The sequence below is a fragment of the Onychostoma macrolepis genome, chromosome 07, assembly GCF_012432095.1.
Source record: "Onychostoma macrolepis isolate SWU-2019 chromosome 07, ASM1243209v1, whole genome shotgun sequence".
NCBI classification, from domain to species: Eukaryota; Metazoa; Chordata; class Actinopteri; order Cypriniformes; family Cyprinidae; genus Onychostoma; species Onychostoma macrolepis.
Window position 1 is genome coordinate 30,331,324 of NC_081161.1, and position 17,377 is coordinate 30,348,700.

At 38.1% G+C, this 17,377-nt stretch overlaps 1 protein-coding gene across 5 annotated transcripts in view; it reads right to left on the bottom strand.

Annotated features, from left to right (window-relative positions):
- Window positions 1–17,377, bottom strand: part of fam189a1 (family with sequence similarity 189 member A1) — a 105,625-nt gene that overhangs the window by 48,734 nt on the left and 39,514 nt on the right. For 4 of the 5 annotated variants that reach the window (XM_058783657.1, XM_058783656.1, XM_058783655.1 and 1 more), the window contains one exon: window positions 13,297–13,353. In XM_058783657.1, the coding sequence (XP_058639640.1) occupies window positions 13,297–13,353 (57 nt within the window). Of the gene's footprint in view, window positions 1–12,409; window positions 12,584–13,296; window positions 13,354–17,377 lie in introns of those variants that run through there. The other variant, XM_058783658.1, reaches the window with a different exon arrangement.

Genomic DNA, 17,377 nt, shown 5'->3' on the forward strand with positions numbered 1-17,377 from the left:
AAGAGTTGCTCAGAAACTGAACAAACTCACTCTACCAGGAAACACTCCACTCCTGGGACATATATGCAAACAAAACACACACTCTCTGGCAGTGCTCCATAGAACTCATCTTTACAACAACCCCAAACACTATAAAATATTAATCCAGGACCTGAGGTTCAGTTCTCAAAACATCTGAAACAATATCAGACTGAAATATAAAAGAGCTTATTGAATCCCCAAGTCTCACACTGACAGGTAAGTCTCGAAACACAAGACAGAAACTCAGATTAACAGTCAGAAAAAGCAAACAATTTTTAACCTATATTCAACTGGACCAGTAGGAGGAAAATTGTGGGAAATATTAAAAGGAATGTTTAGGAGTACAGCATATGTGTGGTGCAGGGTAAATATCATGAGGGTCATGAGGAGTTGAGAACAGTTGAGGCCGTTCTGAACGTAATATCACTGCAGTCTCAGAGCGGCCCATAGGCATCAGATTAATCACATGGTTCTCAGACAGATGCACGTATGCGGCTGGAATCTGTCAGTGGAAAGGTTAATGAATGTAAAAGCAGAGAGGAACATGGGAAAAAACAGCAATGAAAAGTCATTTCACAACATGGTTGCTCTATGTTCCTCCCAGCAGTATAGTAGGTCTATATACATACATTCAAAATCATTGACCTCTTATTAAACATAACTGGCCTCACAAAAACTTTCATGGTTTCTTGAAGATATCGGTCTATACTGCATTGCATCAGATGGAGACTGGATTTATTCATTCCTGTAATCCTACATTAGGAAATTCATGCTTTGAGTTCTCTAAAGCACATTTGTGTGTACCTGCTTCTATTCTCATACTAGCAAAAAAGCGTGAGGATGATTTACACATTACATTTAAACCCTTGCAATTCTTCAAAAATTAAACAAAAATGTTTTTATTTTTATATTAAACAGTGATTTACTGAACAAATTGCTCTTTAAATAAATTGAATTACAATTTAAATGTTCTTAGGGACAAAAATCTAACTCAGCTTCTGCTCTAAATTGTAGTAAGCCCTTTTACATTACTATAAGGTTACAATTAACAACAAAGTAAAACTTAAATTCAATTCGGCTGAATTTTTATATAATAATCAAAACACAAATTAAAATTTTATGCAAACATGTACTGTAAATTGCACATAATGCAGTTTTTAAATTAACTTCTAAATTATAAAATTACTATTTGTTGTTGAACTAGATTCATTTACACGATGGCTGTCATAACTTCCCTTACAAAAAATAAGTTTATTTAAGTGTGCTATTAGTATACTTCTTTTAAACTAAAAATAGGAAAGTATACTTTGTCTACTTTTCATGTACTTCTCAGAAATATACTTAAAATGACATTTAAGTATACCTGACTTATACTTAGAAAAAGTCTAAATATATTTGAGGTATACTTGTGCTCCTAGAATCTGTGTTTTCATTGTTATATGGTAGGGGGCGCTAGTACACATCTTCTTTACAGAATTTCCAAAAAAACACAAGTGAAGAAGAAACCGAAACAACAGATGTTTCCACATGTAATCTAACACGATCATCTGACATAAAACAGTATCAAAACTGTGTAACGTTATGGAATAAAATGTCACCAATGAAGAGGTAATAATGACTGTCAAGCTTTGGGGTGTTGATTGACTCCATCTACGTTTTGATTATCATTCTGAATCAAATTCATAGTCTTTTTTCAGCTTTTTATTCAAAATGTTGTTTATTTCTTTATTTTTTATTTATTTATGAAACTTAACCGCATTCAAGTGTTTAAAAAAAGAATGCATGAAGCTAGAATAAAATGTTTTTGTTTACAAGCAGATACTCTGTTCTTTTTTAAAATATTTTTTATGTTCAGATATTCGTATAACAAAATACATACAAATTAATACCTAAATAGGGACATAGTAGTATACTTAAAGTATGATGTAAAGTTCACTTAAAAAAAACAAGACAACAACTTACGAGTATACTTTCAGTATAAAACTACTAAGCTAGTAGTTTACTGAGACTCAAAGTGTACTAAAAATGCTACTACAAGTATTAAATTAGTAAACTATCAGTATACCTATAAGTTCACATTCAGTATAGTTGCAGTCAAAGATAAAAACTTTGATGTAAACTAGTTGTGTACTCAAAGTTTACTACTGCTATACTTAAAAGTATACTTTTATATACTAAAAAGTGGGCCAATTTAGTCCCAAGGAGTATTGAAATAGTACACTTACAAGTATACTACTAGTACACTGATATTTGTATACTTACTACATAAGTAAAGTTCAAGTATATTTTTAAGTATACTTTAAGTATACTTAATAAAATAAACCTGAAGTATACAACTTTTTGGTAAGGGTTGTTTCATAACAGATTTATACATACATTAAATAAGACATCACTAACAGTTAAAGTAAAATATAATGAGTATAGTCTAATATTTCTTGAAATGCTCTTCCATTTTTCTAGTGAACCAATTGGAGCTGTGGACCCTGACGACTTGCCTGAGGAAAATGAAATGCTACATGACATTTTGTTTGCAAGATGTTTTCCTGATGTCTTTCCGTGGTTGAAACACTGATTGATCGATTACATGAGCTGTACATTAATGTTTATTTCAGGTAAAAACTATAGTAAAGAGAAGAGGGTGATTGCCCTCACTCTGAGGCATTTATACAGCGATCTGAGGCACCACATCAAAGAGTGTCAAAATGGCATTTATTGAACTTCCTGATAAAATGGACAAAATTTATCAAAAGTAACAATATATAAAACTAGAACTTTTTAATGAAGTTCCACTCAGTGGTTAAACCAGCATACTGAACCAAAAGACCCATACCGAAAATGTTCAATACTCATACGTGTACCGTCACACCATTATACATATACGTATAAAAAAAAAATATATATATATATATATATATAGGTTGTAAAAATCCACCAAATCCAGATATTTCTGGTGTATTAAAATAGTGTACATTTTGTCCCTCCATTATTATTATTTTTTTTTCAGCATACTTCGAAAAATTAACCTTACCAAAGGAATCAAATTTAATCTAAATGTGACCAAAAGACATTTAGAGAAAAAAGCACATATTTACAGGCCTAATGAAAACTAATAATTAATGAGGAGCAGAGCAGGGCCTCTCTACATGCCTTCAGTCCCACTAGTGGAGTTCCTACCCTCCAAACACACAAAATGAATCCAAATCAATTCAGACAAACAGGACACAAACAAGCTTTAATAATTCATGAACCGTGATCCAGGTTCACTTTAACCACAGTTTTATGGCGATCATTATTGTCGCACATCTGTGCAAAGTCATAGATCCATTCAAGGGCTGCTTTGCTGTTTTCATGGCTTTGGACGTCATTTAGCTGGCATTTCTCTGTAGATTATTCTGAAAATATTGGTTAATGGCATTCTATCTTAAATACTCTTTCAGATAACACACTTTTCAACGCAGTCTACAGTGCTGCACACATGAGAATGAATGTCAATCAATGTCCTTTGAAATTCATTCGTCCTGTTTTTCATTCAAGGTCATCTTTTCATTGGTGTGAGAAATGTCTGACTAGCTACTGTCCTGCTGCGAAATACTGTATCGAAGACGAGCCAGTTTATTAAACCGCAGTCTATGTGAACACTGTGTTCTCCCGCCATTTTCATTTCCACAATAAATTAATGTGGCTACTCACCTGCTCCCTCCCTCTCTGTCAGACACCTTTAAAAGCTGATTAATTCCCCCCTCTGCTAGGTACGCAGGAGGAGAGCCTCATCAATTTTTCTCTACCTTGACAGCGTTCAACTGTGCCACGCTTTCCCGTGTTACGGCACTGAACGGACAGAGCCGTATTGATAACTCAATCATCATCGCTGGCCCATGTGAATGGAGACACTTGCCCCCGCGAGGAAAGACTGTGCATTTCACCAGCTGATCGGCGATCCCCTGAGATCAAGTTCAATGACAGTCCCTGAAGTCAGGAGAAAACACTCCGGATGGCACACTTGTCAGTCCTGTACACTTCTTTGCTTTCAGTGCTGTAATAGGCTACAGCTGGGAGGGATTCCTCTGGATGTCAGCCAGTGTTGATCCCTTTATAAGACCTGTCCATCAGACCTCACCACTTCTACATTTCCTAGACTTCAAGATAGCATATGTGTGCAAAGTGTTTAGGTACATTAACACCAGAGGCAATTTACTCAAATGCCCAGGCATTTTGAAGTAAAGCCTGGAATTTGAATATTATTTCCTGAGGATTCCATGCATGTGTGCAGTGTGTGTGAGGAAATCATTTGTGCAGATAAACAACAAACTACTCAAGCGTCCGTTCCCTCGCGCTGATGGAGTCTAGGGTCTGCTGCTAAAATACAGTACTTCATCTCGGCCATAAAGTGCCGTGTTTACCTGAATCCCACAGAGAGACATCTCATGCTGTAACTCATCTCATTCTTTGATCTAGACTTGTGTACTACATCTAAGAGAGAGAGAGCCAGAGAGATAAAGGGGATCATACAGAGAAAGAGAGAGAAAGAGACTGATAGAGTGAGAGACAGATAGCGAGCGAGAGAAAGATAATCATCTAATGAGATCTTGATCTCCCCAGAGTGATAGTCCAGACATGAGGAGAAATATGACATTATGTGGCTACTAACTGAGGGAATATGTTGAAATAAGCTAAAATATAAAGGGCATAATCATCAGGCTTAAAAGAACAAGTCGAGACAACAGCAAAACATGCCACATCAAAATAGGAAAAACACCAATATTGGTATACAGGTGCATCTCAAATTAGAATGTCGTGGAAAAGTTCATTTATTTTAGTAATTCAACTCATATTGTTAAACTCGTGTATCAAATAAATTCAATGCACACAGACTGAAGTAGTTTAAGTCTTTGGTTATTTTAATTGTGATGATTTAGGCTCACATTTAACAAAAACCCACCAATTTCAACAAATTAGAATACTTCATAAGACCAATAAAAAAACATTTTTAGTGAATTGTTGGCCTTCTGGAAAGTATGTTCATTTACTGTATATGTACTCAATACTTGGTAGGGGCTCCTTTTGGTTTAATTACTGCCTCAATTCGGCGTGGCATGGAGGTGATCAGTTTGTGGCACTGCTGAGGTGGTATGGAAGCCCAGGATTCTTTGACAGTGGCCTTCAGCTCATCTGCATTGTTGGGTCTGGTGTCTCTCATCTTCCTCTTGACAATACCCCATAGATTCTCTATGGGGTTCAGGTCAGGCGAGTTTGCTGGCCAATCAAGCACACCAACACCATGGTCATTGAACCAGCTTTTGGTACCTTTGGCAGTGTGGGCAGGTGCCAAGTCCTGCTGGAAATTGAAATCAGCATCTCCATAAAGCTTGTCAGCAGAAGGAAGCATGAAGTGCTCTAAAATCTCCTGGTAGATGGCTGCGTTGACTGTGGACTTCAGAAAACACAGTGAACCAACACCAGCAGATGACATGGCAGCCCAAATCATCACTGACTGTGGAAACTTCACACTGGACTTCAAGCAACATGGATTCTGTGCCTCTCCACTCTTCCTCCAGACTCTGGGACCTTGATTTCCAAATGAAATGCAAAATTTACTTTCATCTGAAAAGATGACTTTGGACCACTGAGCAACAGTCCAGTTCTTTTTCTCCACAGCGCAGGTAAGATGCTTCTGACGTTGTCTCTGGTTCAGAAGTGGCTTGGCAGCCCTTTTCCTGAAGATGTCTGAGCGTGGTAACTCTTGATGCACTGACTCCAGCTTCAGTCCACTCTTTGTGAAGCTCTCACAAGTGTTTGAATCGGCTTTGCTTGACTGTATTCTCAAGCTTGCGGTCATCCCTGTTGCTTGTGCACCTTTTCCTACCCAAATTCTTCCTTCCAGTCAACTTTGCATTTAATATGCTTTGATACAGCACTCTGTAAACAGCCACGCCTTTCAGTAATGACCCTCTGTGACTTAACCCTCTTTGTGGAGGGCGTCAATGTTCATCTTCTGGATCATTGCCAAGTCAGCAGTCTTCTCCATTATTGTGGTTTCAAAGAACAAGAGATACTCGGAATTTATACTGTAGGGATGGTCATTAATTGAAACTCAAATGTAAATATTCTAATATTTTGAGATACTGATTTTTGACTTTCATGAGCTGTAAGCTCTAATTATCAAAATTAAAACAAAAAAACTTTTGAAATGTTTTACTTTACATGCAATGAATCTAAAATATATGAAAGTTTCACTTTTTGAAATAACTTGCAAGAAAAAATTAACTTTTTCACAACATTTTAATTTATTGAAATGCACCTGTATTTTCAGCTTTTTTTGCCAAATCTCAAATGGTTTAAAATAATAAGGCATCACATCTGAGCAGAGTTAATATGTTGCTCCAACCTTTTGTAAACACTTCTTTGATTTCTAGAGGCAGACAAGAATGTTTAGTCTGAATCAGAGCAGTGCTGGAAAGTGTTGACGATATGGTGAAGAAAAAAAAAAAAAAGGTGTTCAAAGGTTAGTTAAAGGTATAGTTCACTTTTTCTTTTTACATAAAATGTAAAAAATGCTGTTCTTTTCCATACAATGTCGTTAATGACATGACATTAGAGAGCTACAACATAAGGGAAGATTTTAAGTGAATGACCACTTAAAATAGTAATACAGTGCACAAGTTATATGGACCACTGTTATGGCGGGTTTTTTTTTTTTTTTTGGAGCTTGACACCCACTGGTGACCATTCACTTTCACTGAAAGGAAAAGAGCAGCATGAACATCCTACTTAACATCTTTTGTGGTCTATGGAAGACTGAATTATACTTTTAACATACAGAGCTGTGTCCGCCATTGCGTGAACCGCTGAGAGCAATTGTCTGTGTGTGTATGCATTTGTCTTACGTGTGTGATTTTGTGTCAGGGTATGGATTTAACAACATCCCACCCATTTTGCAATCTGTAAACTTGTACATTCTCCATTAATGCTCCCTCCGGAGCTAGCCGATCCCACAGAACAAGGCATGAAAAATTCAGCCAGCGTGCCCAATCCCTGCTGCAATTATGCATGAGCAGAACGGCTGGCTGAACAGAGCAAAACCCAATGCATATACTTTACATCCCATTCCCATTCCACTGACTGCCAGGCTGGATCTGTGCATGCTCAGCTCACACTGTCTACAGAGCACTACATGACAGGCAATCAGAAGCCCTACAGCTCCTTCCTGATAGTGCTCACTGTGATAATGCCTTAGCATCACACAACTGAACAAATCCACTGCAAAATTCAGACAGGGCAGAGGGCAAAGACAAAAATTTGCCTCTATAAGTCTAACATACATGTGCATGTCACATGCTGGTAATGGTATATTACAAATGGAAGAAACAAATCGCTAAAAATCTTAGAGGATAAAATTGAACATAGAAATGGTTTATGAATCCCAAAGATGTAACAATATATTCACACCTTTGGGGGTTGCTAAACATTATAATTTAAGAATGAACTGGGGATGCACAACATATCTATTATTGGCCAATATTAGATTTGTATCAGTATTTGATTGCACCTATTAATGTCCTCTATTTTTACATTTAGAATGCCTCTGCCATCATCTAATGCTGAGTTATGGTTAATCTTTAAAAAAAAAAAAATTAACAACACAGGCTAAGCGATTTCTGGAAGCCAATGTTGATATTTGAAATCACCAAAACAAACACGCCCCTACCCCAAAAGGGTCTGGCCCCTATTTTGATAGATCCACCCCACATATACGTAGCCAACGCAACCCAGGTAACGATTAGTTCTGTGAAATATAAGCCGCTTTTCCACCGAAATTACCTGGAACCACTTTTTTCCCCCCCAGACCTGCTACTGTCTGTGTTTCCATCGCGGTCTAAAGTACCGAGAAGATTAGGCAAATAGTCTGGTGACATAACTTTAGGTCTGCGCGCGTTTCTCAATACCAAGTACGCAAATTTCTGACTTGCATCCTCGGTAGTTTGGACTTCACGAGTTAGATTCCGGAGTGTGAACTCCCGCGGACGGAACGACGCAAGTCCGGTAAATGACTTAACGGTAAGCCCTCCTCGAATGCAGACTAGCCAATGGCAGTCGAGTATCAGTTGCACGGGAGCGGAACCAGTGTTGCCAGATTGGGAAGTTTTGAATTTCATTGTGCGAGTAAATATTGGTTTGGGCGGGTGGACAAAATTTGGGCTGGTTTTTGGTCAGTTTGGCTGTTTTCAAAACATATCAATTTTGATAGGCTAATTGGTTAACAAACAAGCCCAAGTGTGCATTTATAGCCTACTGCATGTATCCAATCAGTCATCACAATGTTACTAAACACACACGCACAATAGTAGCCTATCTGATGCTGATGTTGACGTCGCGGCCGCACTTTTAGCCAATCACTAGGGATCAGCAGACAGACGTGACGATTCATGAGCGACGGTTTTAGCGCGATAACGGATCTGATTTTGAATGTATTTAAGTGACCATAATGCCTATTTATAAGTTCGATGTTAAAGAGTGGAGAGTGTTTTAACTCTCAAAACGTGAATTACACCTGTTGAGGGAGAGATGACATGAAGGCTATATCACTGCAACTCTGAAATCAGAGCACAGTTAAATTATTTAATCAAAATCTATTTATATCTATACGATCCTGTCTTTTATCTTTTAAACGGTCCAGATTGGTATCTATTATGTTCTATATGAACTTCAAGAAAGACTTAGTTCTGTGTGAAATTATAGAGCGACACGAAAGTAAGAGCATTATTGTTGTTGTTACATTTTTTTTATTGTCGGATTATCATACAGAATGACATTTTTGACCGTCACGGTGTGTGCATGAAGGAGTGTGAAATACCTATAATTACGTTGCTTATTCTGATCACTTATATTGGGACTGTTGACAATGTGTTTTTCGAGGGTATCGGTTAATTTCTTGATTGCCGTTTTGACAGTGTCTGCTTGCATATTTTAATTTGGTAGTTCTCTTTAATGCATTTTCCCCGAATTGATTCATGGGAAATTTATCTAGCATTATATTTATATTATTTTGTTGTCATTATTTCGTTATAAGGAGTTAAAATGGCTCTTATCAACCTTGATTTACATTCTATCACATTATTTTGACAGTTAACATTTTGGGTGGTTTTGTGAGCTTTTGGGCTGGAAATCGTCCATCCAATCTGGCAACACTGGGCGAACTCAGACATCTTTAGGTTTCACCGCCATAGAAACATTGGAAGCCGCTTTTCCACCGAAATTACCTGGAACCACTTTTTCCCCCAGACCTGCTACTGTCTGTGTTTCCATCGCGGTCTAAAGTACCGAGAAGATTAGGCAAATAGTCTGGTGACATAACTTTTTATCACATAACTTTAAAGTTAGTGAGTCCTTGCTAACGTACAAACCTAAATAGCGGACTGTTCTCGCGTCTTGTACAGTGTAGGTCAAAAACACATAAACGAAGGTCTACATTTCAGTCCCTCTCCATATTAAACTAGTTAAATGTACATAAATTTAATCGTACCCTGCGATACATGAACAGTGTTGATCCTGCATGCTGTCATCCGCGATCGTGATATGAGACTTCTCCCGCTTGCATTGTGATCTGTAAACGTCGCTTCGAGTTACCCACCGTATTTATTTTTAAATATTTTATAAATCCCTCCATGGAATATTTAATTCCCATTTGGTGGCCTTCTGTGTCCAAAATTGTGCAAAAACATCGTGGAACAAGGTTTTCACACTGTAGCTGTCACTGAAAGACAGTGAGAGCAACTCCGTTTGTTTGTCCGAGGGAGCAACAGTAACTATTTATAACATATTTAAAAATAAATACGGTGGGTAACTCAAAGCGAGGGTTTACAGATCACAAAGCAAAGCGGTCATATCACGATCGCGGATGACAACATGGAGGATCAACACTGTTCATGTATCGCAGGGTACGATTAAATTAATGTACCTTTAACCAGTTTAATATGGAGAGGGACTGAAATGTAGACCTTCGTTTGTGTGTTTTTGACCTACACTGTACAAGACGCGAGAACAGTCCGCTATTTAGGTTTGTACATTAGCATGGACTCACTAACTTTGTTAGCTAGTTTTAGCCAGAGATACCTTGCTAAAGCACAAGATAACATTAATGTTCTGCTTGAGCAGATGAATGAAAATTGTAACTGAGTGTATGACAACCAGAAAATGAACGTTTTTGTCTTCATTTGTATTGGGGTGAATAATTAGGGGCATTTTGCTCTGTTTTGTTTGGATTCAGGAAATGTAATAAAATAAATTATATTGCCCATCCTCTCAGGATACCTGGAATCAGTGTTACAAGTACCACAGGCACATCTTTTTTCCATTTTTGAAGAATAAACCCCATAAAACCGATGCGAGCATCGGGTCTTCCAATGTTTCTCTACGGCAGTGAAACCTAAAGATGTCCGAGTTATGCTCCCCGTGCAGCTGATACTCGACTGCCATTGGCTAGTCTGCGTTCGAGGGGAGGGGCTTAACGATAGGTAAATTCTGCAAAGAGCAGCGTATAACGTCAGTCAGCTCGCCTTGGCTGCTGCAATCTTCCTCACTGTATTTACAGACGAAATATATCAAACACCACTGCCTCTTTTCGTTTTCATTTAAACACATTAATAGCCGCAGAAATGTAGTTCAGGGAACATACATTACAATGAAACTAAATATTATATCAAACATTGCCTGTTTTCATTTCCATTTTAACATATTAGAAGAACAATAGAATAAAGACCAAAGATTACCTGTTAGATTTACCCAAAACGAATTATATCTTATGTTTAACCACTACAGACACATTAGAGCCAGCGGCAAATGTCAGAAGGACTAGCCGAGGTTATGCTCCTCTCTTCGGGATACATGAGCACTGAGCGTATGGAAAGCCAAATGGTTATAGAATTCGAGTGCTTTTCACCGGCGTATCAATATTAAAACGCCGTTTTCATAACGCCGCCAGGCGTTAAATAAGCGCCATCAGGCGATAAGTTAACGGCAGACGCCACACGCCACTTGAGATGCAGATTTATTCACTCATCTACATGGACACACCTCTCATGGCTACGAGGAATGTACGGCAAGTCTGAGCATCCAGTTTGCTAGAGCGCGAAGATGGCAAGGAGAGCGTTTGTTTTGCAGTGTTAACACTGTAAATGACTGCACTCGCCTTTTACTGTCTGATAATCCCGGGCCTGATGTCTTTCAGTCATCATTAAACAGGTAAAGATTGTGTCTATGTTCTCCAAAAGTATTTAGTTAGATTAAATTTCTTTTCATTTTAGATTAAATAATATGTGTACACTACCATTCAAAAGTTTGGGGTCAGTAAGATTTTTTTAATGAATGCAAGAAATTAATATTCAGCAAGGATACTAAAACTTAATCAAAAGTGAACGGAAAGAATTTTACATTGTTACAAAAAAATAATAATAATTATATACAAAATAAATACTGAACGAGTTAATTGTTCACTTTTTTTTTTTTTGTGCCATTATTTTCCCATTAAAATTAACAAGTTAAATCGACAGCCCTTATACATTAATGCTAATCATGTCTATCTAAACTTTGACCGTTACTCTTAAACTAAATACTTTTGGAGAACATAGACACAATCTTTACCTGTTTAATGATGACTGAAAGACATCAGGCCCGGGATTATCAGACAGTAAAAGGCGAGTGCAGTCATTTACAGTGTTAACACTGCAAAACAAACGCTCTCCTTGCCATCTTCGCGCTCTAGCAAACTGGATGCTCAGACTTGCCGTACATTCCTCGTAGCCATGAGAGGTGTGTCCATGTAGATGAGTGAATAAATCTGCATCTCAAGTGGCGTGTGGCGTTATTTTAACGCGTAGTGGCATCTGCCGTTAACTTATCGCCTGATGGCGCTTATTTAACGCCTGGCGGCGTTATGAAAACGGCGTTTTAATATTGATACGGCGGTGAAAAGCACGCAAATTCTGAACCATTTGGCTTTCCATATGAGCGCGCGGTGATCGCGTGGAGCTCACGTCTCCGAAATTCAGTAGCCCCTCACTGCAGAACAAAGATCCAGGGGGCGGAGTTGGATCCACATCCAGGGGGTGGAGATGGGTGGGTTTATGGATCAGGGGGTGGAGACGGGTAGGTTTAGGTCTATGTAAGGTGGGAGGAGTTGGATCTAGATACAACTCCACCCCCTGGATCTTGTGTTCTGCAGTGAGGACCATCTCCCGAAATTGGCGAAGCACATTTTCAAATAGGCGCTGTTTTTATAAATAAACCGCAGATTTGTGTTTTAAACAACTATACATTCTCGCCTGAAATACAGGCGTCCAGTGTAGGCAGGCTTTAGCTGTTGCGGCATGCCGCGTCCGGCGGTGTTACTCACTTATCGAGAAGAAACAAAGCAACCTCAGCGGCCGATCGCAGGCCTTCCGCTCCTTGAGTTCTCTCCAGCGCTGGAAAGCTGATCCGATATTTACACGGGACCTACTTCTTGCCTTATCATTCCGCAGACGTTTTCCTCTTTTGTTTTTTTATCCGCCATCTCTACCTTTCTGTCGCTCGGCTCGGCTGTTCACTGAACTCTCTCTCCTCCACATCATGAGTAGACACGCCCCTTACTGCTGATTGGCTACAAGTTTGTTTTGGTACTCGGCCCCGACTCAGTTTTCTATAACGTTTTTGAAAAATCGCTTACCCTGCCTTTAAATCTAATCTTTAGAAAATATCAAAATGATGATCCATTCTTCATACTGTAAAAACAAGTTTTTCAGTTTTTTAGCAGTTTAATAATTTATTTAGACAAACAAATTTGAATAAATATTAAAATGATTTGTAAATGATCATGTGACACTGAAGACTGCCAAAAATCCAGCTTTGCCATCACAGGAATAAACTGCATTGTAAAATATATTTAATTAATATAAACAGTTATTTTATATTGTAATAATGTGTCACAATACTTGTACTTTAACTGTATTTTTGATCAAATAAATGCATCCTTGTTAAGCATAAGAAACTACATTCAAACTTCTTTAAAAAATCATAATTATTCTACATTTTTGACTTTTAGTGTAATTATTAATTTAATTATTGGCTTTTCATATCAACCAGAATTTTAATATTGTGCATGGGTAGAATGAACCATTAAAAATTCCATATCAATTGAACAAATATGATGAATATTCGGGGGACATGCACATACATAAAGAAAAAAAGAAAGAAAGAAAAAAACACCACATGCTTATTAGTATACTATACTTCATTTCTTACCACCAAAGAAAGGGGCCTTTTCCATGACACCACTCCGATCAGTCCAGACAAAAGCACCTGAAACAGAAAGAAAACAGTTTTTTGAGACTAAAGAACAGAGCTACACGTCTCACTGGGCCAGTTCAATGCCAACATTGCCAAATAAAATCACATCTCAAGCATTACATGAGACAGAAAGAACTGAGTTCCGTCACAGTTGAACTTATCAATATTTAATGTGCAAGGAATAATGCAGTCATCAGGATGGCAGGGGGAATTCTGATATAGAGATGTTAAAAAAAATTGCGATAACATGAACACTTTAATATTCTCTGCAGTGCTTGTTCTTTTCTTTCTGTTCTGTCTTTTTCTCCTTCACCCTTCATTAACCAGCAGCACTCCACTCCGAGGCAGTCTCTCTCTCTCATGCTCCTTCACCCTTTAACCTCTCAAGTCTAGCAGGCCTCTCTCCCTCATTCACACTTTTTACCCATGGGACCTCAACACTGCGCTACAATCACAGTGCCATCTCACGTAAACCAACAGGAGCAGAGCATTAAATGCAATATGCAATGGGAATGAAATGTTAGCAATGAAGCTGATGCTGTCAGCAGTTTAGAATGTAAATTCAGGTTATGAATAATGCTCCAGATGGAATTAAAACGCTTAGGTATATATAGTGCTTCATATGTAGAAGGAGGTGGATGCTGAGTAGAGTGCATGCTGACTATTTCTCAGCCACTGAAATGTGTTGGCTGGCAAAAGAGAAAACGAGATCAGTGAGACTGAGGAGTTGATCGATCTGAAGATTATAGGATTATGCCATCGTGTGCAATCACACACAGATATGGGATTAACAAGCACCAACATAAAGGAAAAGTGCAGAAAAACAAAGAAATAGGATCAATGTGTGATTCAAAAAGAAAATAAAAGCAATGAAAAAAATTCAAAGAGAAAGCTTTTGCAAGGTCTTGTTAACCACGATTTGGTCTGCTAATTGATCAGGCCAGGTCTAAGAAAATGAATAAATACATAAATAAAAATAAATCACCAAAATAATAAACGTTATATTAGTGCAGCAATGATAGCAAAACATAAAAAACACTACATACATAAAATCCACTGCATTTACAGAAATTATGCGTAGGCCATTAATAAGACCTTACTTTAACACAAATACATTTCTGTTACAAGTATGATATGAGATTATGTTTTATGAGAGAGAGAGTGCGTGTATGACTTGTTCAGAGAGATGATGTGAGAAATGGCTCACGTTGTATTTGCTCTCTTGAATTATTGATCCTCTTTCAGTAGCAATTGAGAGGGAGAAAGAGAGGGAGAAAACTAAACCAAGAGTGAGGAAAAAAGATGCTGAGAAAGAGTCAGTTAAAGATAAGATTGAAAGGGAGGAAAGGCCTGGCTGGTGTGTGTGTGTGTGTGTGTGGAAGGATCAGCAGCACAAAAGAGCTCACTGAAAGGAATATTCAGGCGTTGTGCAAAATCCTATTCCCTGGCAAAATCATATCCCCCTTTGGGCACCTAAACGATTCTATTGGCTGAAAGATCTTTTGGGGCTATTCTATTCAGTGTCAGATTAAAAATTACACAATATTGCCTGTTGATGTATATACACTTAAAGTCGAATGAAATTGAAATCCATCATCTATTTTATAAATGCATCTCAATTAACTTAATGCAAACAATTTATCCATGATTTTTTGAGCCTGTATATATTTTAAAAATGTCTATTTTTATAAATCTATTTTTATAAACATCCATTTCATCAAATCTATTTTATGAACATTTTGTGAAAAATATTGCTTTTTTTGACTATGTAATTTTTAATCAAAATTTCATAACTCGATCTTCGGGCAAAATAACAGACTTCTAGTGGTGATGTACTGTATGCCAGACTTTTTCAATCACATATTCCATCGACTGCAAGCTTATATTCAGATCTGCCTCCATCCAATCAACAACCAACTGATTAAACCAAGTCACCACCCTACAATTGTTTTCTTTTTCAATAACAGTGGAGAACAGTGGGTTAAAGAGTCGGACTCGTAACTCAAAGGTTGCGAGTTCGAATCTCAGGTGCGGCAGGAATTGTAGGTGGGGGGAGTGAATGTGCAGCGCTCTCTCCACCCTCAATACCACGACTGAGGTGCCCTTGAGCAAGGCACCGAACCCACACTGCTCCCCGGGCTCCGCAGCATTGGCTGCCCACTGCTCCGGGTGTGTGTTCACGGTGTGTGTGTGTGTTCACTGCTGTGTGTGTGTGCACTTTGGATGGGTAAATGCAGAGCACTAATTCCGAGTATGGGTCACTATACTTGGCCACACGTCACTGTCACTGTCACTTTCGAAAAGAGATAGTGCTTCTTCTGTTACATCACAACTTCAATCATCATTTTAAAAAAAAATTAATTATTAAATAAATGAACATTTCTAAATATTATCCTAGTTACAATGTCCTATCTCACCATGTAACAGAAGTTAAGGTCTAATTTAAAGGGGTGAATTCATACTTATTTTTTATTATATTGTACATTATATTAATATATAATGGTAGTAAAGGTTTTGAGGGTGATTTTTGCTGCTGTTCTTCTGATAGTTACATTTAAATTTATGCATTTGGCTTTTATCCAAAGGTGACTTATATTAAATTCAAAATGCACATTGACCAATGACCTTGGCATTGCTAGTGCCATGCAGTTTGAGCTACAGGAGGGCATATTATAAATAATACAGGCCCTCCTTCACCCAAATATGTTTACCTTTATTTGACTCAGGGTTTATAAAAATGTAAATTTATGTACCAAGGGATGAGTCAGAGTGTTTGCCTGTGGTGAATGACAGCATGCCTCAGATACAGTCAGATACACACACTCGCGCACAATGCCTACATTAACATCTGCTACAGTTTGAACCCTCCGTCTTATGAATCCCCATTGACAACTATCCCTTATTATTCTTAACTCTGTGCCTAAATTAGGGCTCCCTACTGACTCTCAGTACCTTTATAGCACATAGGTTAATAACATGCTGTAGAGCTAGTTGGACCGCAGAGGGTCAAACTAATAGTACTCCATAGATTTGTTGGACAATGGAGGAGGATTATATACTGTAGTTTAGAATAGGAGTTATGCTGCTCAACCTTTTCTGGATAAGTGTGTATGACAGGCATAAAACATCTGCAATCATCAATCCCATATTCCCTACTTCTCCAGAGGTGCAGAAGAGCACACATTATGCCCTGGGTGGGAAGTCTTGCCGGTGATTTCCTGTCTCTGCAGTTGAGTCTGCGGAGAAATTGTTTTCTGGAAAGAGGCAACGATAGCAAGCAATAATCAAAGAAGGATTTCACCCTCGGCTGCGCTCTCAACAGGATTAAGACGCACCACTCACTGACATTAGCCACTAAAGCCTTTTAGCTCAGTCAGCAGTGCTATGAGAGGAGAGAGAGTCCCTCAGTCAATTACCAAGGTACAGCTGCTCCGTCTAATATATGTACATGTCATACAGCCCATATCGCAAACACCACAAATGACAACTAGACTCTAAGGACCGGATTCAGCTCAAGCCCAGTCTGCTGAAACTGGACTATTAGGAAAAATGTGAGGGAACACAAAATGTCAAACAGTGCTGGATCAAACACAGTGCGTTTTGAGAAATTGCTCTTGGCTGTCAAAATCAAGACTAAACTTGTAGTGGTTTGCATATTGAGTGTGGTCTGCAGAGTGTGAGGGTGCAGTGGGCGACAGGCTGCCTGGGGGACGCTCTTTAATCACACTCAACTGTTTGCACAGCAGTGATATACAGCTGTCCCCCCTCCCCAAACACAAAGAGAGAGAGGCTGAGAGAGCGAGAGATACAGCATTTGAACTGAAAACTATAGGAAGAGCAGGTAACAAATTTTGTTTTTTGAAATGTTTCTAAAACATTGTAATGACCGTTTTTCTTGTTGTGATTATAATTTTATTGAAAGGTTAAAAAAATGTTTCTTACAGTGTTATACTAACTTTATTTTCAACCAAAATGTTATTTTCAAAACTTAGAACGTTACAATGTCCAGTTTTCTTGTCGTGATTGGAATGTTACA